The following is a 27,209-nucleotide window of genomic DNA, read 5'->3' on the forward strand; positions in this document are numbered from 1 at the left end:
TGTTTCAGATTCGGGAGCTAGCATGGTGATTTCTTCCAACGTTGAAGAGAGTATGTTGTTGTCTCCACACAGGCAGCTGCCTTTTTTCTCCATGCAGAGGTATCGGGTCCTGGGGGAATCCCTATTCTGCCTGATAGGTTCTTTTTCTGGATGACCCAATTTTACCTAAAAGCCTGTTAGGTGACTCAGTGACTGCTTTTGTCAACAGGCACCAGGATGTGAAGTGCCAGTTTGCATAATTCCCAAAATTATGCAGACTGGCACCAGGATGTGAAGTGCCAGTCTGCATAATTTTGGGAATTTATCCCTCATAGCAGTGAGCAGCCAGGGCCATCTTCCAGCACACTCTGAGCTCACTTTCCTTGCACAGATCTAGGGCACCGGTGGTTTAACCAGCACTGTCACTGTGCTATGATGAGGCCTAAATCCTGACTGATACATTTCATGAATATTATTCTTATGTAGGTATGATCATAACTGCTGAGCTAAAACCTTTTCTAGGATTTTGGATATAAAGGGGAGGTTTGATATTGACCTATAGTTTGATATAGCTGGCTTGGGTCGAGATTTTTAATCAAAGGTTTGATAACTGCTAACTTAAAGATTTTGTCAGTAGCGGGGGAATAAAAACGGACCCAAGTGCAGGATAGCATAAAAGGGCTTAGTAACTAAAAAACACGAGGATTCTGCACTGCCTTGGGCAACGCGGCACAGTTAAATACATGATAAAATTAAACACATAAGGACCAGGTGTGCAGAGGTGGGGAAGAAGAGACAAGGGCGGGGCTGATACATGAACACAGAACATAAACAAAAAGCACATGGCCAAAGTCCAGGCTAAGTCCTGACAGTCCCCTACATCGAGGCGTGGCTCCCGACGCGCCAATCATCCTGACAGGGTCCAGGAGGGGAAGCGATGCACATGGCGAGGTAAATGTGGGGAGCAAGGCACACTGTGAGGCAGGTGGGGGGTGCAAGGCACATGATGAATCATAGCCAGAGAGGCCGAGCGACGTCCACAGCCGAACAGGGGGGGCCGAGCGACGTCCACAGCCGAACGGGGGGGCCGAGCGATGTCCACAGCCGAGCAGGGGGGTCGAGCGACGTCCACAGCCAAACAGGATTGCCAAGCGCGTCCCCCGATGCACCGCGGCCAGACCCACCTCTCGGAAACCAGGAAGGGGAGGGAGGGTGGGGGAAAAAAACCTCCTCCACAGAACAGAAAAAAAAACAAACAAAAAAAAATCCATGGGGCAAAACACGGACCTGCAACACGCCCCGTGGACAGGAAGTGGGGTGGCGTCCTCCACGGAAACCGGATGTGAAGCAACGTCCCCCCACCGGACAGGTGCGAACCGATGTCACCAAAACCCCGTAGTCCAGGGGGGAAAAAAAATCCAATAAGAAAAAAAAAAAAATGCTCCCACCAGTTGGTCCAGGCTGAAGCGATCCTGCTTGGACCTGATCTGGCGGAGTCCTTCTGTTAGTAGCGGGGGAATAAAAACGGACCCAAGTGAAGGATAGCGTAAAAGAAAAACAGGTTTAATAACTAAAAGCATGAAACACAGACACAACATCAGACAACAAACCGAAGACGAAGATTCCCCGCTGCCTTGGGCAATGCGGCACAGTTAAATACATGACAAAATTAAACACATAAGGACCAGGTGTGCAGAGGTGGGGAGGAAGAGACAAGGGCGGGTCAGACACGTGAACACAGAACATAAACAAAAAGCACATGGCCAAAGTTCAGGCTAAGTCCTTATTCTAAGGGAATAATTTATTATCTTTAGAATAGGTTGGATAGCTACTGGTAGTATCTGTTTAAAGAAACATGTAGGTAAGAGATCCAGTTTGTTTGTTGATAAGAAGAAATCAGTGAAAATAAGTCTCTTGAAGGGGATGGGTCTAAATACTGATCAAAAACAGAAATATTATCTACGGCATTATCTATCAATTTGTTTTGTTAGTCTGAATTTTCTGTCTGATGTTATAAATTTTTCCATTGAAATAATTCATGAAGTCATTAATGCTACAAACACTGTACATAGTGTGTTTTTATTCCTAGTTAATGGTGCTTGCAAAGCATCATTATTGTTATTCTGCATACTTATTAATGGTGCTTGCAAAGCATCTATCACGGTCAGCGCACCACCCACGCCCACCGAACACCAACACCGAGAAGCCTCTCCAGAATACTAGCTCTCCCAGACTACACCTCCTAGAATCCACCACTGACTGATTGCTCCACCACCTGTTCCTCATCAACCACTTCCTATAAAGACTGAACGTGAACTTGACACCAGTGCAGTGAACTTGACACTTCTGTGTTTTCGTTTTGTGATTGTTTGCTGCCTGCCCTGCCCTGACCCACAGCCATCGTGTATGCCACCAGTCCTCGCCTTGCCTTCCCGGAGAAGTTCATTGGAGATCCCGGGAGGTGTAAGGGATTTCTTATGCAACGCTCGCTCTTCGTGACACAACAGCCCGCTATATATCCGACCGAGGCCTCGTGTGCACGCTCCTCACCGGCAAGGCGCTGGATTGGGCCACCGCGATATGGAAAGAAGACTGAGCCGCCTTCCTGACCTTCGAGCACTTCCTTGCACAAATCCGCGCTGTCTTTGATCACTCCACTACCGGTGAGAGCGAGGAGGAGCGTCTACTGAAAATCTCGCAGGGCGATCGCACCGCCACGGAGTATGCGCTGGTATTCTGCACCCTCGCTGCAGCAGCAGGCTGGGAGTAACGGCCGCTGAAGCTGCTATAGCGGAAGGGCTTGAACCCGGAACTGCAAGTGGAGCTTGCCTGCCGCGACGAAGGGAAAAACCTGGCCGAGTTTATCAATTCAAGATTATTTGTATAGCGCTTTTTACAATAGACATTGTCTCAAAGCAGCTTTACAGAACATAAACATAGAGCAGAAGGTAAACATAATTAATGATAAAGGAAATAACAGATAATAAAAGTAAAATAATCAACAGAATAAAAATTCTAGATTATTATTAGATATATAGTTCACAATGTGTATGTATTTATTCCCCTATGAGCAAGTCTGACGTGACTCAGACAGCAGTGGCAAGGAAAAACTCCCTTAAATTGGTAAAGGAAGAAACCTTGAGAGGAACCGGACCCAAGGGGGAACCCATCCTCATATGGGTGACACTGGGGGTGTGATTGTAATATACAGTCAGTTAAATGTTGTATTGGTGTAAGGAACATGGACTTCGGATCTCCTTAGTATCACACAATCTAACTGGAGATGTCTCAGGATTCTTAGAGTCGGCCTTGGCTCAGTGGACGTCCAAAGGCTTCGTCCCACAGAGGATGTTGGGAGCTGGTACAGTGTCTGGATGCCTCGGGATAGGTACAAAGAGAGAAGCAGTAGAAAGGGATTAACATATCTGCTGTTCATAAAAATGTGCAGGTCTGATGTACTAGTGCATGATACTATAGGATGTATAATGTGTATGCCTGACTAAAGAGATGAGTTTTTAATCTACATTTAAACTGGAAAAGTGTGTACAGTGCCCCGAACACTATCAGGAAGACTATTCCAAAGTTTGGGAGCTAAATAAGAAAATGCTCTACCACCTTTAGTAGACTTGGATATTCTGGGAACTAGCAGAAGTCCTGAGTTTTGTGATTTCAGAGAGCGTGAAGGATTGTAACGTGTTAGAAGACTAGTTAGATACATGGGAGCTAAACCATTAAGAGCCTTGTACGTAAGTAGCAGCAGTTTGTAATCAATTCTAAACTTAACAGGTAGCCAGTGTAGAGATGATAAAATTGGGGTTATATGGTCAGACTTTCTTGTCCTAGTGAGAACTCTGGCAGCTGCATTTTGGACTAACTGTAACCTATTTATTAAAGATGCAGGACAACCACCTAGTAATGCATCACAATAGTCCAGTCTAGAGGTCATGAAGGCATGAACTAGCTTCTCAGCATCAGATACAGACAGGATGTTTCTCAGCTTGGCAATATTTCTAAGGTGGAAGAACGCCGTTTTGGTAGTATGAGCGATATGATTTTTAAAAGACAAGTTGCTGTCTAATATAACACAGAGGTCTTTCACTGTCGAGCTTCTAGTAACAGTACAACCCTCTAAATGGGAGTTAAGTTGTGAGAGTTTCAGTGCACTGGTTTTTGGACCTATGAGTAGTATATCTGTCTTATCGGAGTTTAACAACAGAAAGTTGCAGCTCATCCAGTCTTTTATCTCTCTAAGGCATTGAGTTAATTTGGACACTGTGGCTATTTCATCTGGTTTTCATGAGATATATAACTGTGTATCGTCAGCATAACAATGGAAACTAATCCCATGTCTTCTAATAATGTTCCCTAATGGAAACATGTATATAGAGAAAAGCAGAGGTCCTAGAACTGATCCTTGAGGGACCCCATAATTAACTGGTAATAAACTGGAGGATTCACCATTTAATTCTACAAAATGGTATCGGTCTGACAGGTAGGATCTAAACCAGCTTAAAGCCTGTCCATGAATACCCGTGTAGTTTTGTAAGCGATCTAGAAGAATGTTGTGGTCTATAGTGTCAAATGCAGCACTAAGGTCAAGTAACATACAGTAACTAATAGTGACATACAGTCTTGGTCCGAGGCTAAGAAGTCGTTTGTAACTTTAACAAGTGCAGTTTCTGTGCTATGATGGGGCCTGAAACCTGACTAAAACTCTTCAAGGATGTTGTTCTCCTGTAGGAAGGAGCTCAGTTGAACAGACACAACCTTTTCAAGTATTTTAGACATAAACGGAAGGTGTGAGATAGGTCTGTAATTTGATAGTTCATTAGGATCCAAGTTAGGTTTTTTGATGAGTGGCCTAATAACTGCCAATTTAAGACTTTGGGACATAACCTAAATATAACGAGGAGTTAATGATATTAAGAAGAGGCTCACCAGCTTTATGCAACACTTCTTTCAGTAGTTTAGTTGGGATGGGGTCTAGTGAACATGTTGATTTAGCTGTAGTAATAAGTTTATCTAACTCTTCCTGTCCTGTAATTGTAAAGCCTTAGGTGAGATTGTGTCACTGGTTGCTCTCATATGTTGAGCGTCACCTATTTTATTCCTGATACTTTCAATTTTATCAGTGAAGAATCTCAAAGTCCTCACTACTGAAATGTGATGGAATAGTGTGTTCAGATTTCTGTTTTTTTGTTAAACTAACCACTGTGCTAAATAAAAACCTGGGATTGTTCTGGTTATTTTCTATGAGTTTGCTCAGGTGCTCAGCCCTAGCAGCTTTTAGAGCCTGTCTATAGCTGGACATACTGTCCTTATACGCAATTCTAAAAACCTCTAATTTAGTTTTTCTCCATTTCCGTTCGAGGTTACGGGTCTCCCTCTTGAGGGTGTGAGTATGACTATTATACCATGGTGCAAGTGTTTTATCTCTAACCTTCTGCAATCTGACTGGGGCAACAGTGTCTAATGTGCTAGTGAATATAGCATCTATGCTGTTAGTCATTGCATCTAGGTCATTTGAGTTTAAGGGTACAGTAAGATGTCCAGACAGATCAGGCAGGTTATTTGTGAATCTGTCTTTGGTGGTCGGAATAATGGTTCTACCGAGTCGATAACGTGGTGAGACACAGTTAGTTTGTTCTATAGGTAGTGTGTACATTATGAGGTAATGGTCTGTGATGTCATCACTTTGAGGTATGATATCTATATCAGTGACATCTATTCTGTGTAATATTATTAAATCTAGTGTGTGGTTATGTCAATGAGTTGCACTAGTGATGTTTTGTTTGAGCCCAAGTGAGTTTAGTAAGTCCATAAATGTGAGTCATAAAGCGTCGTTTGTGTCGTCAACGTGAATGGTAAAGTCTCCTACAATTAATGCTTTGTCAAAGTTAACCAATAGGTCTGAGAGAAAATCTGTGAGCTCTCTAAGAAAAACTGTGTAGGGCCCTAGGGGTCTGTACACGGTTGCTTGAGCAAGAGACATCAGGGATTTCTTCGTGTGCATGTGCGATAGTGTAACATTAAGGACGAGCACTTCAAAAGAACTAAATCTATGCTGTGTTCTCTGGGTAACAGTGAGGTAATCACTAAGTATAGTGGCGACACCACCTCCACGACCAGTCAGACGAGGCTCGTGTTTATAGATATATCCTGATGGTGTAGACTCGTTTAGACTGATGTATTCATTTGGTTTAATCCAAGTTTCGGTGAGGCAGAGTGCAGTAAGGCTATTATCTGAGATCATTTCATTTACAATAAGTGCTCTGGGTGCAAGCGACCTAATGTTCAGAAGTCCAAACCTTAAGAACTGTTTTTGTTTGTTTCTTTGGCATTTTTCTGGTCTAATTACAGTTAGATTATTTCGAGAACTTCTCATGTATTTATTTTTTGATCTCACTGCTCGGGGAACAGACACAGTTTCTATAGGGTGAGCTATGTGTGCATTTTTTGTGTCAATGTGCTGAGGTGAAGGATGGCTATTGAGATTTAAATTTAAAGAGTAGTTTACCAGTCAGAAGGTGTTCAGCGCCCTGGAGATGTGGTCCGAGAGGATCTCCACTCCAACTCTGCCTGACACCATGACTGTAAACATTCATTTAAAGCAAAAAGTCTACTGAACCTTTCAATTCCTTGCTGGTACTTTGGAAGCGGTCCAGACACGATGATCCTCGTTGTGGGAGCTGTGCTGCGAACCGTCTCCACCAGGGTGTTGAAGTCCCTCTTCAGGATCTCCAACTGCCTCAGGCTGGTGTCGTTCGAGCCGACATGAAGAACCACAGCTCTGGTGTTTCTGCTCACGACTCTAGGTACCTGTGCAGAGACATCAAGAACACGAGCACCAGGTAAGCAGTGAGTGCGAGCCTTACCTTTAGCCACCGTAGCACGGACGTGGCGGACGATGGAGTCTCTGATGATCACGTTGTCGCAGTCCGTCTCGCGGAGGGGGGCGAAGCGGTTCCGGGTGGGGATCTCGAAGACTGGCGGTGGTGGAGGGGGAGAGGTCCTCGGCCGGGGACCCGCACGCGTCCTCCGCTACTGCACCCAGGGCCCGCGGTGCCCTGGCGCCGGAGTGAACAGCTCCTGGGCTGGCCACTTCATGGGTGTGTTGGGCCTGGACAGAGAAAGAGAAACACGTGGGGTAGAGGTGGAGGGAGTGGTAATTATATCCCGGGAGTTTACCTGAGACAGGTGAGCGACCGACCGGGGAGCTTCCAGTGCGGCTTTCCGCTCCCGTAGCTTGGCCTGCTTCACCTGTAGCTCGCGGATCTGCTTCTCCAGAGCATCCAGCTCTACCAAGTGCAGCTCCAATGCGTCCTCACCTGCACTCAAAGGCAGAGACATAACCGACATGATGTTACAGAGCAAGTACAGCAGATTGTACTAGCGGTAGCCGAGCTAGCAGGCTAGTTATGCTAGCTGGCTAAAAGCGGACACTGCAGGAAAAGTAAATATGATGTCAAGAATTAAGGTGTAAGTAGGTTATAGTGTAAACTCAAGGTAACTTGGAATTGAATAAAAAATACTCAGCCAGGCATATAAATTGGAAGATGCGAGAGCTCCAAGTGTGCTGCTTCCTGTCAATGGACTGTTTATGGACCTCTCCATTTGAATCGACAACCTTATGTGCACCCGACAAAACCCCGCACGCTCTGTTCGTTCCGAGAGCCACCAGCCCAAGCAGCTTGATTTTACGCACCTCACAGCTGAGGAACGAGAAAGGCGATTCCACTGGCACCTCTGCTTGTACTGCGGGAAATCCGGCCACACTCTATTGGCTTGTCCAGTCAGACCACCCAACAAGCGTAACACTCCGGTGAGTCGAAACCTCTCCCTTCCTCAATCACAGAACTGTGCTGAGATTAATGTATAATGTATTAATAACCTTGAGGTGCGAGGAACAAAACTTAGCCTGGCCGCGCTCATCGACTCAGGTGCAGCCAAGAACTTTTTGTTGGAGGAATTTATACGGACCCATGACGTACCGGTAACCCATTGTGCGCCCCCTGTGGCCGTGGAGTGTATTGACGGCCAGCGACTTGGAGAAGGGTGCATCACACGTATGACAAGGGACCTCAGCCTACAAGTAGGGGCCCCATCATCACGAGCAGATCCACTTCCACATCATCCACTCTCCCCGACATGCCCTCATTCTTGGACTACCATGGCTCAAGCTCCACAACCCAGTCATCTCCTGGCCTGAGCTACGGATTTTGAGCTGGGGCAGCGCATGCACCCAGCACCACCGCCCCACAGAGAGTCCACTCCAGCTTAATACCACGATGACCAACCTACCTGGCCTCCCGAGTGAGTACCAGGACCTTGCAGTAGCATTCAGCAAAACCAAAGCAACCGAACTGCCACTACATCGCGCCTGTGACTGCGCCATCGAGCTCCAGCCGGGTGCCACACCACCCAGAGGGAGAATCTTCCCTCTGTCACAACCAGAGTCGGCGGCCATGAACCAGTATATCGAGGAGGAGTTGGAGAAGGGGTTCACCGGCCCTCCGTGTCCCCGGCGTCGTCGGGTTTTTTCTTCGTGAAAAAGATGGACGGTGCCTATGGCCATGTATCGACTACAGAGCCTTAAACGTGAAGTTCCGGTACCCTCTTCCGCTTGTACCCAAGTTCCGGTACCCTCGTCCCATCAGCCCTGGAACAACTCCGCCGAGCACGGTACTTCACCAAGCTAGATCTCCGTAGCGCCTACAACCTCACCCGCATTAGAGAGGGAGACGAATGGAAAACCGCCTTCTCGACCCAGTCCGGCCACTACAAGTATTTGGTCATGCCGTTTGGCCTTTTTAACAGTCCGGCGGTGTTCCAGTTATTCATCAATGACGTGTTCCGTGACACCGTTGGGTGATCGTGTATATCGATGACATCCTTATCTACTCTGAAAACCTGAAGGAGCACGTTCAGCACATGAGGGCGGTGCCTGAGCGGCTGATCCAGCATCGCCTATACGCCAAAACCAGTTCTGGTGGCCATCATTGTCCACGGACGTACGGGATTTTGTGCGGAGCTTGGAGCTCTCACCAACTTCCCACAGGGCTGCTGCAGTCTCTACCAATTCCACAACGGCCCTGGTCTCACATCGCTCTGGACTTCATCACCGACCTGCCCCGATAATTACACGCACATTCTCACCATCACAGACCGATTCTCGAAAGCCTGCCGCCTGGTTCTGCTATCCAAGCTTCCTACAGCATCTGAGACAGCAGAGACACTGTGCGATTCTGTCTTCCATTACTACGGACTGCCTGAAGACGTTGTTTCGCACCGAGGTCCCGAGTTCACTTCTCGAGTCTGATCCGCTTTCTTCAAACGACTGAACGTCAACGTCAGCCTCACCTCGGGGTATCACCCACAGGCGAACGGACAGATAGAGCGGTTAAACCAGGAGATCATCCGCTCATACTGCCAAAACAATCAGACAGAGTGGAGCAAATATCCGATGTGGGCGGAGTATGCACAAAACTCCCTCATCAAACCCGCCACCGGCCTGATTCCCTTTCAGTGTGTCCTGGGCTTCCAGCCTCCCCTCTTCCCATGGTCCAGCACGCCCACCGACCTACCGGCCGTCGACGACTGGTTCTGCCGGCGCAAGGAAACATGGTGCGTGGCGCATCGCCAACTACAGCGGGCCATAAGGAGACAAAAAGGCCAGGCCGACAGACACCGCAGGGCACACCCGGAATAATCAACCCGGTCAGTGGGTCTGGCTCTTGACCCGCGACAACCGCCTCCGCCTACCCTGTCGCAAACTAAGCCCCAGGTACGTGGGGCCATTTCGGATCATCAGGCAAATCAACCCGGTCTCTTACCGCCTCGCACTGCCCCCAACCTACCGCATCTCGCCGACCTTTCATGTCTCGCTGCTTAAACCTGCTGTTGGGCCTAGAGAGAACCCAGAACGTCCAACTGACCCGCCGGATCCACCTCCACTTTTAATTGACGGCGAATAGGCTTACCAAGTCCGCGACCTGCTGGACTCCAGACGCCGAGGAGGTCACCTGGTATACCTAGTTGACTGGGAGGGCTACGGCCCGGAGGAACGCTCATGGGTGAAGGCGGGGCACATCCTGGACCCCTTGCTCACAACCGAATTCCACCAGCAATATCCTGACAAGCCGGCTCTCCGTTCTCAAGGACGACCCCGGCGTCGCACGCGCCCTCGTGTCGGGAGCCGCTCACAGGGGGGGCTCTGTCACGGTCAACGCACCACCCACGCCCACCGAACACCAACACCGAGAAGCCTCTCCAGAATACTAGCTCTCCCAGACTACACCTCCCAGAATCCACCACTGACTCTGATTGCTACACCACCTGTTCCTCATCAACCACTTCCTATAAAGACAGAACGTGAAAACCAGGGCGAAATCTTGATCTGTTCCAGCAATCATTCTGAGCAATTCCTGTGTTTTCGCTGTTCTGGTTTCGTTTTCTGCTTCTGTGTTTTCGTTTTGTGATTGATTGCTGCCTGTCTTACCGTTTCCGATTTCTGCCTGCTCTCTGATATAGTGTTTACTTGCCCTGTCCTTGCCTGTATGACTACGAGTTTGTCTTTATTAAAAGCTGCAAATGGATCATCCGCCTTACAACTCTCCATTACAGCACCATTATTAATGTGCTTGCAAAGCACATTCTTATTCTCTTGCATACTTATTATTATTATTATTATTCTGATAATTCTTCTTCTTCTTCCGAACACTTTTTCGGCGCATAACTTGTCCCGCAGCTTTTATCCTAAACCCATAAATGAGGTGTCAAATCGACTGGCTCATTGAGGTGTGCTATCTTTTGTAAGCGATCAGAATTCCAGAATTCCCAGTATGGAAGTTCAAAGGGGTGTTTTTTCCCCATAGACTTGAATGGGGAATCTCTCTGTAGATGTGCTAACATCCAAAAGAGGGCAGCAGACACCAGTGAATCTGTCAGATCACACAACGTTGGAAGAAAAAGATCAAGGACGGAAGTACAGTTTTCGGTCAGAAATGCGTTTTGGATTAAAGCGTTTTGGATTAAAAGGCTTACATATTCCAGTTCCTTAGACTCTTGGGGATTTTTTACAAGCATTTGAAAATATTACCCCAGTGAAGAAAGGTAAGTGCCGCCTATTTCCGGTGACTATCAAGTTGGATTAAATTAGTATGATGGCTATAAATCATATTATGCTTTGTGTGTGGGCTTAATAAAATCCCAAGAGTCTAAGCTTTCAAACAATATAACATTTAACCATGTATTTGATGTTAAAAACTAGTGTTGCGTGCCTTGGACAGCACGGTGGTCAAATATGTTGTTGTTTCTGTCATTTGTATAACTTTTTGTTGTTTTCAACTATCAGTGTAGTTTTTATAATTTTTTATTTCACTTTAAACTAATGTCCTTTTAAGAACAGCAACGGCTCTTTTAAGAACCACCCATTAATTAACCTCTTACGGGCCCTGTGCCGTACACGGCACGGAAGTAGAAGTGACCACTAGGGGCTGACCCAGAAACAAGCTTCAATTCAACTTTAAAGCATCAAATCCTCCAAAAACACGAAAAAACCTATTTACCTAGTAAAGTTTATACTCTCAATTTTTTAAGCCCACACACAAAGCACAATATGATTCACAGTCTGCAAATAGTCTGCAAATATTCCGTTAGTGTTCTGAAAACTGGAAACAGAAGTGTGCCATCATCTCGTTTTGCCGCTCTAACTCCTAATTGGGATATTCAAAAATTCAAAGTCTACGTCATATTTATAGCCCAGGTCCTAACGAATCAAATAAGCCCTCATTTGAGCCAATCAGTGCTTGTATGGCAGAGATAGACGGCTGGGAAGCCAATGGTGACATGACCTCATTTTTGGGAACCTGCCTTTGACTGACAATTACTCCTTCCAATAGCAATGAAATGGGCTGGGACCTATACAGCCGTTTAGCCAATAAGGAGACGATTCCAACGGTATATGACATGCCGTATGTTCTTTGCCCGTGTCTGCGTGAACTGGATGCGCAGAAGAATTCTTGCGTAATCCCTGACCTTTTGTCCCTCTCACAGCTCAGGGTGTCAAGTTACAGGCCTGTTTTCACACCAGATTGATAGAGAGAGTGTCTAGGCTTATTTATGGCTTGTCAGACTGAGCCTGCAGCCTTTTATTTCAAAGTTATATAGTAAACAAGTACACAAAAACGCTGCACCCGACGACCAGGGCCGTAGAAAAATATTCATATAAAATCCATTTTTGGGTCTTTTGACTTGAAATTTTTTTTGGTGAAAGCCAAGACATGTGGCTATGACTCTCAGTTGTTGGTTTGTCCCTAACATGTTCCAGAAAAATAAGAATAATCAGTTTATCAGAAAAACAACCCAGGCGGACAGGAAAATCTGCATTCAAACCCCTGTAACTTTGTGCCAGTAAGGCCTAGAATCAATCTGAATCTCTTCTTTCAAATGAGACCAGGCTCACCCCTGTGTGTCAAAGTATGTGGGAGCTGTACCACTTTTTGTTGGACAATGGATATAGGCGGAGGTCCATAAGAGGTTAAAATTAAGCGCATTTTTTCTTTGTCTCCTCACATTACATAATTATTTTTTGACATGATATGACACGTATATCACAAAGAATGATAAGAATGACTGTAATATAATAAAGCTTGGGTGTTGTTAGATGCGCCATTCTTCACATTAGTGAATTAATACATAAAACCGCAAAGGCTTTCTTGTGTTCTGCACTTCTACAGCTTTTATTAATTTTGTTCATGTTAATTTCAACATTTACTAATACATTAAGACCGTGTTAACATTACTTAATATACTGTGAACTAACATGAACAAAGATTACTAAATACAATAATTTATTGCTCATGGTTAGTAAATGTTAGTTAATGCATTACATTTGAACTAATGATCCTTATTGTAACGTGATTATATTTTTTCCCAGTAAAATCACTGATTGATGCTTTAGTTCAAGATCTTCATGGCACTTGTTTCAGGAAAAGATAAATGGATTTTCAGGTGTGCTCTTTTGTTGCAGGTGAGAAACTAGTCTGCAAATATAACCATAGTAACTGTGCAGCCATATCCTAGCAACCATGTAGTGCACCTTACGAACCATATTGCAATATAAAGAAGCCATATCTCAGTTACACAACAGAAAACACTCAGCACGATGAGGGGAACTGACGTCACATGCAAGCACATTCACATTTTCTTTAGGAAATGTACCGTTCTAGTTATTCTTCTTCTTCTTCCGGACACTTTTCGGCGCGTAACTTGTCCCACAGCTTTTGTCCTAGACCCGTGAATGAGGCGTCAAATTGACCAGCTCATTGAGGACAGGTGTGCTATGACTTTTATAAGCAATCCGAATTCCCGGTACGGAAGCTCAAATGGTTCCCCCCATAGACTTGAATGGGGAATTCTTAAAAATCTTTTGTTCTCTCTGTAAATGTAAATGTCAATACATGTAACTATCAACTCCACACTATCAATCCAATGATTCCACAAGTATTGGCATCCAGTCAATACACTTTTTCCACTTTTTACCGGGTATTCACGTGACGTCATGTGTAGCCCCGCCCACAAAATAAGCGAAATCATAAATTTTGCACAACATGGACGTCTCATACCAAAACACTCAGGCCGATGAGGGTAACTTGCCACATGCAAGCACCATTCACAGTTTCTTCAGGAAATGTGCATTCTAGTTAATTTTTCTACAGTATTAAATTAAAATGTAGGATTTTTTTGTTATCTTTAATTAGCCTGAAGAAATAAAACAATCTACCAGCAGTAAGAGATTTTTTTGAATGCTAATCAAAACTTATAATTTAGTTTGATGCTATTTACATTCTAAATTATTGGTTTAAAGTTTGTGTGTTTTCATTGTACCAGGGTGCAAGTTTTATGTCTCGAATTTCTTTCCATTTAAGTGGAACTACAATATCTAGGGTGTAGCGAAATACTGACTAAATAGTCAACCACCGATCAAGTTCTCCAGGATCAGATGGTGATCCAATCATGGATGATAATTCTGGGAGACTGTTGGTAAATCTCTCTCTCTAGCACAGTGTGGCAGATTGCAAATATCGTGTCTGAAGTGCAACTTAAATGAAATGGGATAATGGTCTGAGATAGCTTTTGATTGAGGCACTGTGACTATATTTTCTATATTTGATCCGATTATTAGAACAAGATCAAGAGTGTGACCTCCATTATGAGTGGGTCCTATTACATTCTGGTTAACCTCCACCAAATCTTAGATGTAAACAATTGCTTTCCTAAGAGGATATTCTTATTAAACTTTAACATTAAGTCTCCAACAACTACCTTATCATGAATAACTGACGTCTCCTCCACTGCCTGATATATATAACTATAAGCAGGAGGAAAAATTGTTAAATGCAGCTTCGCTGAAAAGTAGCAAGGAACTGAAGTATAAAATCATTCTACACCGAAATAGCCTGAGGTAAAAATCATGTAAGGAACTAAGCAGGGATGCACAGACTTCCTTCAGCTCTTCCGGGGGAATACCGAGGCGTTCCCAGGCCAGCCGAGAGACATAGTCCCCTCCAGCATGTCCCAAGTCTTCCCCGGGGCCTCCTCCTGGTTGGACATGCCCGGAACACCTCCCCAGGAAGGCGTCCAGAACAGATGCCCAAGCCACCTCAGCTGACTCCTCTCGATGTGGAGGAGCAGCGGCTCTAATCTGAGCTCCTCCTGAGTGACCGAGCTCCTCACCCTCTCTCTAAGGGAGCGCCCAGCCACCCTGCGGAGGAAACTCATTTTGGCTGCCTGTATTCGGGATCTCGTCCTTTCGGTCATGACCAAAGCTCATGACCATAGGTGAGGGTAGGAACGTAGATCGACTGGTAAATAGAGAGCTTCGCCTTGCGGCTCAGCGCTTTCTTCACCACAACAGACTGGTATATCGACCGCATCACTGCAGAAGATACACCGATCCACCTGTCGATCTCCCGCTCCATCCTTCCCTCACTCGTGAACAAGACCCCAAGATACTTAAACTCCTCCACTTGAGGCAGGAGATCTCCACCAACCTGAAGGGGACAAGCCACCCTTTTCCGGCTGAAAACCATGGCCGCTTCACACTCGGCTGCAAACTGTCCCAGTGCACGCTGGATGCTGGACCCTGGATGTAAGGGATGCCATCAAGCTGAAGGAGTTCTATTGAGCCTGGTTGGCTCGGGGGACTCTCGAAGAAATTCTGGCAAACCGTCCGGCGTCTTAGGAGGGGGAAGCAGTGCCCTGCTCACACTGTTTACAGTGGGATTGGGAATCTGCTGACTTCGACTGGGGACATTCTCGGACAGTGGAATGAGTACTTCGAGGTTCTCCTTAACCCCACCGACATATCTTGTACTGAGGAAGCAGAGGCCGAGGACTCAGTTGTGGACTCGTCAATCCCACAAGCTGAGGTCACTGGAGGTAGTTGAGAAGCTCCTCAGTGGCAAGGCACCAGGGGTGAATGAGATCCACCCCGAGTACTTCAAGTCTCTGGATGTTGTGGGGCTGTCTTGGTTGACACGCCTCTGCAACATCTCGTGCCGGTTGAGGGACAATGCCTTTGGACTGGCAGACTAGGGTGGTGGTCCCTCTGTTTAAGAAGGGGGACCGGAGGGTGTGTTCCAACTACAGGGAGATCACGCTCCTCAGCCTCCCGGGAAAAGTCTATGCCAGGGTACTGGAGAGGAGAATTCGGCAGATAGTCGAACCTCAGATGCAGGAGGAACAATGCGGGTTTGATCCCGGTCATGCTATTAATATAATACAAATAATTTTTTTAGATTAGTTATAGTTAAAAGTATTTGAGAGGGTGACTGCACTTGAATTGCCAAAGATTAGGCCGGTGTCTGAAAATGATATGAATGCATTGCAGATGTACCAGAGATTAACAATGTACCGATACCACTTTTTCTCTTCCAATCCGATTCGGATACCAGTACCGATACCGATCTGATATCTATGTTTTTTCTACCTTTAAAACTAAAGAATGTATACATCTCTCTTAGTTAAGATTTATTTATTTCTGCCAAAGAAATACAAAAATGCCCATTACTGGATGAAAAATGAAAACAAGAAACCTTAAAAAAAGTAATAATGCAGTAGCAAACAGTACTTAACAGTTAGTGGTATAACATTCTAAACCATATATACTACAATTATTAAATTTAAAATATTGCCTTTTCTTCAGAAAATAAAGTGAATCTTATATTAGAATTCTTGAAACACAATGCAAAATGTATTAACCCTCCTATTGTCCTCCTATACAAATTAGGAGCGCTGAGTCAACTTGACCTCATCTGTTTGACTGCTTATAAAAAAATGAAGTATATATGGTAGCCTTTTTTTTTTCTTTCACCTTTTTAGTCTAACTTGTTTCAAACATATTAAACTTATCAAGTCGCCGTCACGAGAACGAGCCACCACCGCTAGGAGGCGAGAGTGCATCAACTTCATTGTAACTTCATTGTAACTTTTAAGCATTAAATCCTCTAAATACACAGTTAAATTATATACTGTTTGAAAGCTTAGATTCTCAGGATTTTATTAAGCGCACACACAAAGCATATGATTTATAGCAGTCATAGTAATTGAACCATTTGATAGCCAACCGAAAGTAGGTGGCGCTAGTTCGATCTGTTTACTCACCTTTAAATGCTGGTCTTTAAATTTCCCTTTCTTCACATTGTCACTAATGTTAATGTTATTTTCCAAAACAAATGCTTGTAAAAATTCCCAAGAGTTCAAGGAACTGGAATATGTAAGCCTTTTAATCCAAAACTCTTTGCTCGCCTCACAAGAATTATGTTTCTGACCGGAAACTGTAAACAGCGGTTCACTTCCGTCCATTGTTCGACTCCTACTTCTCATTGGAGGCTTACAAAACGCGTTAGATTTGTAGTCGAGGGTCTAACGAATCAAACAAGCCCTCTCATGAGCCAACCAGTGCCTGTGGTGCAGAGATAGGCAGCTAAGAAGCCAATGAGGTCTCTCCATGCTATGTGGGTCACCCTCCCTTTGACTGACAATTGCTCCCTCCAGTAGCGATTTGATGTTTCGCGAGCGTCATAGCTCTTTAGCCAATAAGGAGATGATTCCAACGAGATGCAACACGATACATCTGGTGAGTTCAGGCTGTGCAATGAGCATGTGCATATTAATTTTTTTCAACTTTATCGCGCAATTCTCAAACTTTTCTCACACTCACGCCTCAGGGTGTCAGTTTACAGGCCTTTTTTCACAGCAGACGTCTAGGCAGAGGGGTTCTCTTTGTTATAGGACTTTTGAACTAAGCATGCAGTCTTTTTATACAAAGTTATACAGTAAACAATTAAACAAGAAAAACATGAATGGACGGACATGCCCATTGAAAAATATTCATATAAAATCCATTTGAGTCTTTTGACTTCATTTTTTTTTTTTGGTGAAAGCCAAGACATGTGGCTATGACCCTCAGCTGTTGTTTACCTACCATCATTAAATACAGCAATGTATGTAATCAGTTTATCAGGTAAACAACTCAGACGGAAATAAAAATCCTCCATTGTAGCCTCTGTAACTCTGTCAGTAAGGCTTAGAATCACCCTGACACGTGTCAGAAACTAGAGACTCTTCTTTCCAATGAGACCAAGCCTCTGTGTGTCAAAGTATATGGGAGCTGTACCACTTTTTAGGTGGGTATGTCATCTAGGCGAAAATCATGAAAATGGGGGGGCGACAGGTAAGAGGTTGTATTTTGCAAAAAAAAAAAAAAAAAAAAAAATATTTGGTATAATAAACCTTATTTATATACAAAAATGCCTCATTTTTTAAGTAAAAAAATTTTTTTTTTTTATCATTTTCACTGTAGAAGCACAAAAGTTGATGCACAGTTACAGGCTGGTATATTTCAAGGGCAGGAGATTGTTTTGAAACCATTTTTCATGTCAGCAAAAAATAAAACCTGTTTTTTTCCAGGCCAAATTGACTTGAATGCTTATAAATCAAAAATTCTACAATTATCACCATTCTGTGTGTAATATCTATTTTGCACCTATTTTTCCCACCTGATATCTGATCAACCAACAGGCTACACACACAAACATTCCATAATTTCATGTGAATAAAACTGTTTACCTCCTTATTTTTTTTATTATACTTAATTTATGAATGATAAAATCTTACTTATTTGAAAGAGATTAATGACTGTAAAGTGGTAGTGGGAGAGAGTGTAGCCAGACAACATAGGATGGTGGTGTGTAGGATGACACTGAGGGTCTGTAAGAGGAAGAGGTCAAAGATCAGGAGGAATGTTGTGAGGAATTTAGACAGAAGTTGAGGCAGGCTATGGGTGGTCAGGTAGTGCTGCCAGATGACTGGGAAACTACAGCAGAAGTTATCAGGGAGACAGGTGCTGGGTGTGTCATCTGGAAGGAGGAAAGGAAATAAGGAGACTTGGTGGTGGAATGAGGAAGTTCAGGATAGTATCCAGAGGAAGAGATTAGCCAAGAAGAAGTGGCATATGGACAGGACTGAATAGAATAGACAGGAATACAAGGAGTTACAGTGCAGAGTGAAGAGGGAGGTGTCTAAGGCCAAGCAGAAGGCATATGACGATTTGTACACTAGGTTAGACACTAGAGAAGGAATTCTACAGGTGAGCTAGGCAGAGGGATCGAGATGGGAAGGATGTGCAGCAAGTTAGAATTATTAAGGATAGAGATGGAAGGGTGCTTACAAGTGAGGAGAGTGTACAGAGGAGATGGAAGGAATATTTTGAGGAGCTGATGAATGATGAAAATGAGAGGGGAAAAAAAAATAAACTCTGTGGAACAGAAAGTAGATAAGATTAGAAAGGATGAAAGGCTTTGAAGAGGATGAAAAGTGGAAAGACAGTTGGTCCTGACGACATCCCGGGTAGAGGTCAGGAAGTGGCTAGGAGAGGCAGCAGTGGAATTTTCAAATGCATATAACAAGTGTGAAATATTTACAAATGAGTAGCTTTGCTGGTGACAATCTCTTCTCTTCTACCAACAATCTTTACACACACACACACACACACACGAAAGCAATACACCGAGTACCAAACAGTGTGTGCGCATGTGTGTAAAGATTGTTGGTAGAAGAAGAAGAGAAGATATTGTCCCCAGCTGGACAAATGCATATAACAAGTGTGAAATATTTACAAATGAGTAGCTTTTGTTTTTTCTGGAGGCCTAATGAATTGCTATGCCCAGTGCATGTGCGTGTAGCATCATTTCGGTAGATCATATTTTGCCCTCTGCTGCTAGGCAAAGGTATATCAAAAGTGAGATATTTACAAATGTGTAGCTTTTTTTTCTGGATGCCTAATGAAATGCAATGCCCAATGTGTGTGTGGGCATGTGTGTAAGAGTGTGTAGCATCTCGGTAGATCATATTTTGCCTTCTGCTAGGCAAAGGCATATCAAAAGTGTGAAATATTTACAAATGTGTGGCTTTTTTTTTTTCTTCCTGGAGGCCCAATGAAATGCAATGCCCAATTTGTGCGTGTGTGTGTGTGGGGTGTGTGTGTTTTGCGTGCGTGTGTTAGTGGACATTTTGTGTGTGCATTTGTGTGTCTGTATGTACAGTATGTTCATTGCGCTGAAAAGGGAAAAAGTGTGACCAATTGCCCCACTAAATGTGGCCGAGTTAAAATGACCCAAGCGGATCCAAAACGCAAAGTATTTATTTTACGAACACATTGTTCAATGAAAATAGACAATTAATTTTACTTGCAAAGTTCATAATATGGAACAATCCTGGTCAATTTCAGGCAAATATGTGGAAGAAAACCCAGGTTATGACACAAACCTTCCAGCCGGGTCAAAAAGACCCAGGGAAAATAGGAAGGCAGTAAACATTGCACCCAAATGAGCGACATGTTTAACTCACTGAGGTAAATGGAAAGGGTACCTGCTAAACTTGCCTGTCTGTTCACAGGCTGTTGTGCAACATATATCCCATAAAATTTATTATATTTATTTTCATTAATGTAATTTAATAAACAAGTGTATTTTTCTTAGAAGTTTAAGCAATAGTCTATGATGTTTGCTGATCATTAATCAACCACTACGGGCATGGGTGTCGGAAGCAAATAAAAAGTGGGTGTGTCCTGTCCTACCCACATATAATGGTTCCATGGATTTCAGGAAGCAGGAGCCTGGTTAATGCTGTAGGTAAAATGTGGAATGGAGTTTAATTTATTAGGGCATTCCTCAAGGAGAATGGATTCGACTGGCGGCGCTCTGAAAAGAAATATTAAATTTTTTTTAAAAATTAAAAAAACGACATGCGCTGAATAGAGATGGTAAAAGTGGGTGGGTCAAATATTATTGGTCTTAAAAAGTTCTGACGGCCATGGATGGGTCACGCACCATCGATACCTTATCCACTCCAAATGCTTGGATCGGCGTCGATACCGATCCAAAATACTCAGTGCAAGGGCATGAGTGAAGTACTGCACTGTTTACACACATTAAGACATAGTGGAAATTCATATTTAATTAGCATTATTTCCCCATGTTTTTAAATCCTGAAAATCTATGACTTTATATGGTATGTAGTACATATGACACTAATATTTTGCAGCATATAGGTCATTTATAATATTCGTTTGGAACGGATAAGGATCACATGTTTAAAAAAATATTTCCATGTAGGAATCCAAAATTGGTTCACTTCTATTTTCTCACTAGATCTAATTGCTGGCTGGCTGTGGGCCTCCGTGAACATAGGCATGGCTATAGCTCCCCCTTAGCAGCAGCATTGTTAAGAATACTTGCCAAATCCTCCACTTTTATAAGCATAGCTTATGTAGTGGCATGTCTTGCTGGTATGTTTCAGAACACCATGGCAGGTTTGCAGGCATACTAGGCTGTCCTGCTGAGAACTGGATAAGGGCAAGGAATTAGACCCTGAAGAGGGCAGAAGACGGGACAGAGCTCCGGCAGACCTAGCTCTCCATCCAACTATACAGACAGCCTATGCTGACAGCCATTCAATGGATACCATGTTTGTCTCAGAGAGGCATCTGTGACTAAACTAATATTTTCAATTTTACTTGTATAGTGCTTTTAACAATAAACCTTGTCTTAAAACAGCTTTACTATTAATAGGCTAATCGTCAATCGGCTATGTTTAAGGAGCTAATGACTTGCCGTATCTGGGAACCAGGGTCTTCTAGTCTCTAGACTAATTTTCTCAAGGCCCAAGAGCTTAGGGTAATGAGAGAAGTCCACCTCAGGGTAAGTCTGAGCTTATAATTTTATCGTGTCTCCATTTCCACCGATGCTCACGGGAGGGCACCCCTGCCAACCCTGCTGCCTCAGGGGTTTCAGGGAGCAAGTGCAACATATGGCAAATGTATCTCAATGGATTATATGCAACATGAATAAGGGTTACAGAAATCAAATTGCTTCCTGAACCCAATGTTGTAAATGTGTGTTGCCCATGGTGGTTCCCACCGAACAGATCCCATTCTGGCAGAAGGAGATTTGCTCTCTTTTGGAGAAAGGGTCATAGAACACGTTTTGCTCTCAAAGATAGAACTAGTCTTTTATAGCCAGTACATTCTATTACCCAAGAGTATTGGGAACTGTGTAAATTCTACCTTAAATTGTAGTCTCAGGACATCAGGTTCAGGATTCCCCTCAAACTAGTCATGTCACAAATATGGTGTGAGGACTGGTTTGTCATGATAGATCTAAAAGGACACATTCTTTGATATCAAGTTTTCCCTTTTGGTCTAGCTCCACACAAATTTACAAAATGCATGGATGCAACCCTGTGTCCTATGGTACATGACTACTGAATGAATGTGAACTTAATGACACAAACTGCCTGGAAATGAGGGCTGTTTGTGTCATTCACATAAACCTACAATGGTTCATTCATCCACATGAACTGGGATAGTTAAAACTATTCTGCATCCAGGTTATACCATAAATGTCCCCCCATCCCTTAATAAATCTTTGAAGCCAAAAATGTTGCACCACTAATGCTAGCATTTGTATGCTTTGGCAGCCTCAAAAGGTTAATCCCATCACGAATCAAAACCTCTTTCAATGATGCCTTTGCTTGGTCCTATGAGATCATGGGATGTTTTCTCTATATAATAGGAGCCTAAATTAGAAACCTAGAATAAAAGCCTTTATTTTGTCACAAACATTACAGAACATTGAAATTCTTTCTTTGCATATCCCAACTATAGAGGTTGGGGTCAGGGCACAGTGTCAGCCATGATACAGCATGTATGTAGGTACCCTTCCTACCCCATGGAGCAGGAAGGGTTAAAGACTTTGCTCAAGGGCCCAACAGTGTCAGCTTAGCAGTGCTGGGGCTTGAACACCAATCCTCCAAACAGCAACGACTTGAGCCACCACTGCCTGGGTTATCATCAAGAGCACAGGGTCAGTTATGTTTTGGCATCCCTGGAGCAGGTGGGGCTAAGGGCCTTACTCGGGGACTTAATGTTGATAGCTTGGCAGATTGGAGGTTTGAATCCTGACCTTCTGATCAGTAACCCAGAGCCTTGACCTTTAACTATAAAGGATTTGGAACATAGCTTACCTTAATTTATTTAAACAACATGCAAATTATCAATACCACCATAATGTCATAGTTGAACCGTTATTAGTGGGAACACAGAGGGGCTAATTAAAAATAATAATTCTGGCAGAATCAGTCTTTCTTCAACATATATATTGCAAATGATATGGGTCATTTTAATTGTTTGCTATTCCTTTTTCAATGGAATACATTTAAATGTTTGCAGTGTCTGGTGGGTTTTCTTTTTGATGTTTGATGTTTGTTTTTCTCAGATTGAAACTGCTCAATGATCAAGAAAAGTCTTTCCAAGAACAAAAAGAGGAAGAGAATAACACGAAGATCACCAATCTTAAAGAAGAATTGACAAAACTGAAATCATTTGCCCTCCTGGTTATTGATGAACAGCAGCATGTTTCAGAACAGCTAGCTCAGCAAACTGCAAAGGTTCAGGCACTCCATGCTGCTGCCAGAGAGTCCGAAGAAGAGCTGAACTCTGTGCAGTCCAGGGCTCAAAAAATGGAAAGCAAAGTGCTGCACTTGGAGGCAGAATTACATGGACAGGCTGTACAGTTCCACAAAGAGCAGGAGGTCTTGAGCACCAAACTAGCTGATGAGAATAGACAAAACAGGCATCTGCTTCAGACATTGTCTGCACTTTCCAAAGAAAAAGATGAGCTTGAAAAGTCAAACAAGGCTTTTCACAGGGTGGAGGAGGAACTGCAGCAGCTTAGGGACAAAAACAGCAAAGGGGAGATAGGAAACTCTAGCCTTGTGTCAGAATTGGAAGAGTTGAGAAAAAGAGTGGTTGATATGGAAGAAAAAGATGAGGAATTGATCAAGATGGATAATTTGTGTTGGGACCTCAATAGGAAGCTCGAGAAGGAGTCACTTCAAAATCAAAGCCTGAAAGCAGAGGTGGACAAGTTAAATAACAAAATTGCAGAGGTTGAAAAACTAGAAGATGCCTTTGAAAAAAGCAAGCAGGAAATTAGCTCACTTAAATGCAATCTAGAAAAGGAAAGGGCAGTAACTAACTATATGTGTAATGAACTAGACAATTTGAGGATAAGAATCAAGGAACTTGAAGCTGCTGAATGTCTTTTAGAGAAAACAGAGTGGACACTAAAAGAAGATCTTACAAAATTGAAAACACTAACAGTAATGCTTATTGACGAAAGGAAAAACATGGCAGAGAAGCTAAAGCAACTTGAAAATAAGTTTCAAGATAGTACTGATAAACTTCAGGAAGAAAAAGACAAAGTCACATTAGTGACAGAGAAGCTGATTGAAGAAAGTAAGAATGCTTTAAAGATTAAGGTGGAAATGGAGGAAAAAATCTGCATCACCAACAAGGAACGAGATGATATTAAGGTCAAACTAAAAACTGAGGAAGAAAAAAGCAATGCCCTTCAGTTTAAAGTAAACTTGATGAAGAAAAGGCTTCAGTCCCTGGAGGCTGTTGAAAGGGAGTTTTTTAGGAACAAAACAACAAAAGAAGAGAACATAACGGGACCCATCCAAAATGGTTTCCAACATGAAGACAACAAAATGAAAGATTTAACACAGGAAGAAGAATGGCTCAGGAGGAAACTGAGGGATAATATGCTAGAAGAAAATCTTCTGAAGACACAAACTGAGGGTGAATCATTGGATAAGAGATACTGTACTGAAAAGGCCCTAATGGAAGAATTAGCGATTGCAAGAAAGGAGCTTTATAAATACCATCTTATTGAAAAGGAAAATTTCAACCAAGAACACATTCTGTACAAGCAGCTGAAAGAAGAAGAGACTAAGTCCAGTCATCTGACCAAAGAGGTGGAAGCATTGAAGGAAAAGATACACAGTTACATGGGAACAGAAGGGTCCATCTGCAACATGAAATCAGAATATGCATCTTTGCAGAGAAAGCTTACCCAGCAAGAAATCAGAAACAAGGAACTTGTCAGAGAGAAGGAGAGCTTAACAAGTGAGCTGGAGAGATATCGTCACTTTAGCAAGAGCCTCCGTCCAGGCATGATTGGGAGACGGTTTTCAGACCTGCAAGTCTCTACAAAAGAGGTTCAGACTGAACCAACAAATACTCCTACACCTACTTATAGAAACCTTAGTCTTCTAGAGCAAGCTGTGGTGGATGAGAACATGCATAAAGAGAGTAATCAACAGTATGAACCAAATTATAATAAAATAAATCCAGCTATATGTGGTACCTCACTGAAAAACAGTAATAACTACCAGAATAACACAAAACAAATTAAAAATCCACTTTTAAAGAGTGTAGAGAAACAGCAGCTAATTAGGAGCAAAATCCAAAACACACTAAATGGATCTCACACTCAACAAGTGGTCACCCATAACTTGAGCCAATATCAAAACATCAAGATGACACCAGACCACAGTCATAAGACAGCTACCTGTAAGACTACAAATACCACTATAGCAAATGTCCCAAACAGCAGGAAACAACAAATTAGCATTGTCCAGAAAGCACCAATCTCACCAGAGAATAATAAGTGTCATCCTTTCATTGAAACATTGTCCACATCTGAACAATCAATAACACCTCATAATATAACAATTTATTCACAAACAGGGATTTCTGAATTCACAAGTTTATTGACACCAGACAGTGCAATGTTACCTACTGAGATAACTGCAATCACAACAGGAGCTTCTGATAGATCACAGGAGACAGATATCAAAGCAGGTCACACAATGTTCTGTGAAACACCACAAAAGCAAAATAACTGGCATACACATAGATATAATAGCTCAAGAACAAGTGTCATCAAAGATGAAGACAACAAATTACACATTCACTTAGGCATCCCTTACCTCCAGACAATCAATAGCAACACAGAACCACCTTGCTCTTCTTCTGGACAGGAGCAAAGATCCTCAGTAATAACCAGCGGTATCCCTGCCAAAGTTAATAGCAAAATTGCAAATACCATCAGGATAAAGCCTGCCTCCTCTCCAATCCCACAGCCATCACAAATTGCAGTAAGTAGTGTCTAGAACTTACCTAGACTTTTTGTACACCTGTATACTATTCAGCTATAACAGTATAACACTCCGTTCATGACTTGATTTGTAATACTGGCTTCTGGACTTAATTCAATTCTATACTAAATATTTTGTGAACCAAATTTTAATAAAAAACTTGGATCACAGCCACATGAGCTACTGAAGAGCTCTTGTGGCCATGTTAATTTTGTCATGAAACCATATAACCTTTTATTCATGTTGATCATTGTAATCTGTCACTATATTGCTCTCTTTACATTTTCTTATAATCATATATTTCCAATCTATATCTGTGAACTATATGGTCAAAAAGTGATATTCTATAAACAGGAAATTGTTTTAACATTAAATCTGATTGTTGAAAGTTGATATAGTTGAAATTTATTTATTTAATACATGCATGAGTAATGGTTCTGCTGTTATACATGGGGGGTCTATTTTATTTTCTAGTTACTGCTCTCCCCGCTCTGTCCATGTATGCTCATGGACGGGCTCGTGGATTTTTTCCCAGAACAGAACCATACCGCCAACACTAACTATGCATATCATCTAATAAATCCTCATTTGACAAAGTGATCCTGACTGAAATGAACTTTTATTTTTTAAATGCATAGTATGTAATGCATACAACAATATTTTCTATCAAAAATAAACATTTAGATATTACCCATTGTTTCTCTGTCTGTACTACACTCTAAAAACTGCTGCGTTAAAAACAACCCAATTTGGGTTATTTTGGCAACCCAGCGCTGGGTCAAAAAGGGACGAACCCAACACTGGGTTATTTTAACCCAGCATGCTGGGTTGTGATTTTAACCCAACTATTAGTTAAAAATAACAATTTAGGTGATCTAAATAAAATGTCATCCTTCGTTTTTATTAATACACGTTTTCTTATTTTTGTAAAGGGCTAAAATAGCAAACCTTAAATTTACTGCCCTCATTATGTGTAGACAGACATAGCTATGCAGCAAGATTAACACTCCTCCAAAAAAGACTTGAAAACAGAACTAAATCCAAGTGCAATTTAGTGGAAGCTGTGTAAAACTGCAAAAGACAACAGTGGAAGTATAGATGAACATAAACAATTTAGCAATAACTAGCACATCATACACAGCAGTAGTGTAAACAACATTGCACACAGTTTACATTTCAGATATGTATATGCAAATGTTCACACAAGCTTTAAAATAAATATGCTGAAAGTTTGTTAACAATAAATGCCCAGATTACATGAATCTAACAAAACATCAAAAAACATTCATTTAGAAAACACTCACAGACAATGCTTTTTCCAAGGATAAATGAGGTGTGAATGGAGATTTGTATCATAGGTGTGCACTCTCAAACAGCTACCAACAAAATGGCTGAACAACATGTGCTCTGCTTAAATATATGCAGGCCACCAATAGGGGTCACTAAATTACAAAACCCGGAGGCTGAAAACAGCACACTCCCCACCAGGCATCTTTAAGATGTCAAACCTTACATGCAAAACAAATAGTTAATGTCCATTCTGCAAACTAAGCACAAAGTCCTTTACCATCTTTAGTCACAAGGAGAATAATTTCAGAGATTGGTCTCAGGAACAGTTTAGAGCCACCTTCTTTGACAATTTTCACTTCTACCTTACTTACTTT

The 27,209-nt window shown here is 42.7% G+C and overlaps 1 protein-coding gene and 1 long non-coding RNA gene across 4 annotated transcripts in view; one reads left to right on the top strand and one right to left on the bottom strand.

Moving 5' to 3' along the window:
- filip1l (filamin A interacting protein 1-like) overlaps positions 1-27,209 on the top strand; it is a 72,396-nt gene that overhangs the window by 29,054 nt on the left and 16,133 nt on the right. For all 3 annotated transcript variants that reach the window (XM_047801775.1, XM_027168459.2, XM_047801777.1), the window contains one exon: positions 22,818-25,545. In XM_047801775.1, the coding sequence (XP_047657731.1) occupies positions 22,818-25,545 (2,728 nt within the window). The remainder of the gene's footprint in view (positions 1-22,817; positions 25,546-27,209) is intronic.
- On the bottom strand, positions 25,121-27,016 carry LOC113656976. Its single transcript, XR_003444036.2, has 3 exons — positions 26,850-27,016; positions 25,378-25,462; positions 25,121-25,262 (listed from the first exon to the last, which is right to left on the bottom strand). It is a non-coding gene; the product is annotated as an uncharacterized LOC113656976 (long non-coding RNA).

The sequence above is a fragment of the Tachysurus fulvidraco genome, chromosome 1 (assembly GCF_022655615.1).
Source record: "Tachysurus fulvidraco isolate hzauxx_2018 chromosome 1, HZAU_PFXX_2.0, whole genome shotgun sequence".
Lineage (NCBI taxonomy): Eukaryota > Metazoa > Chordata > Actinopteri > Siluriformes > Bagridae > Tachysurus > Tachysurus fulvidraco.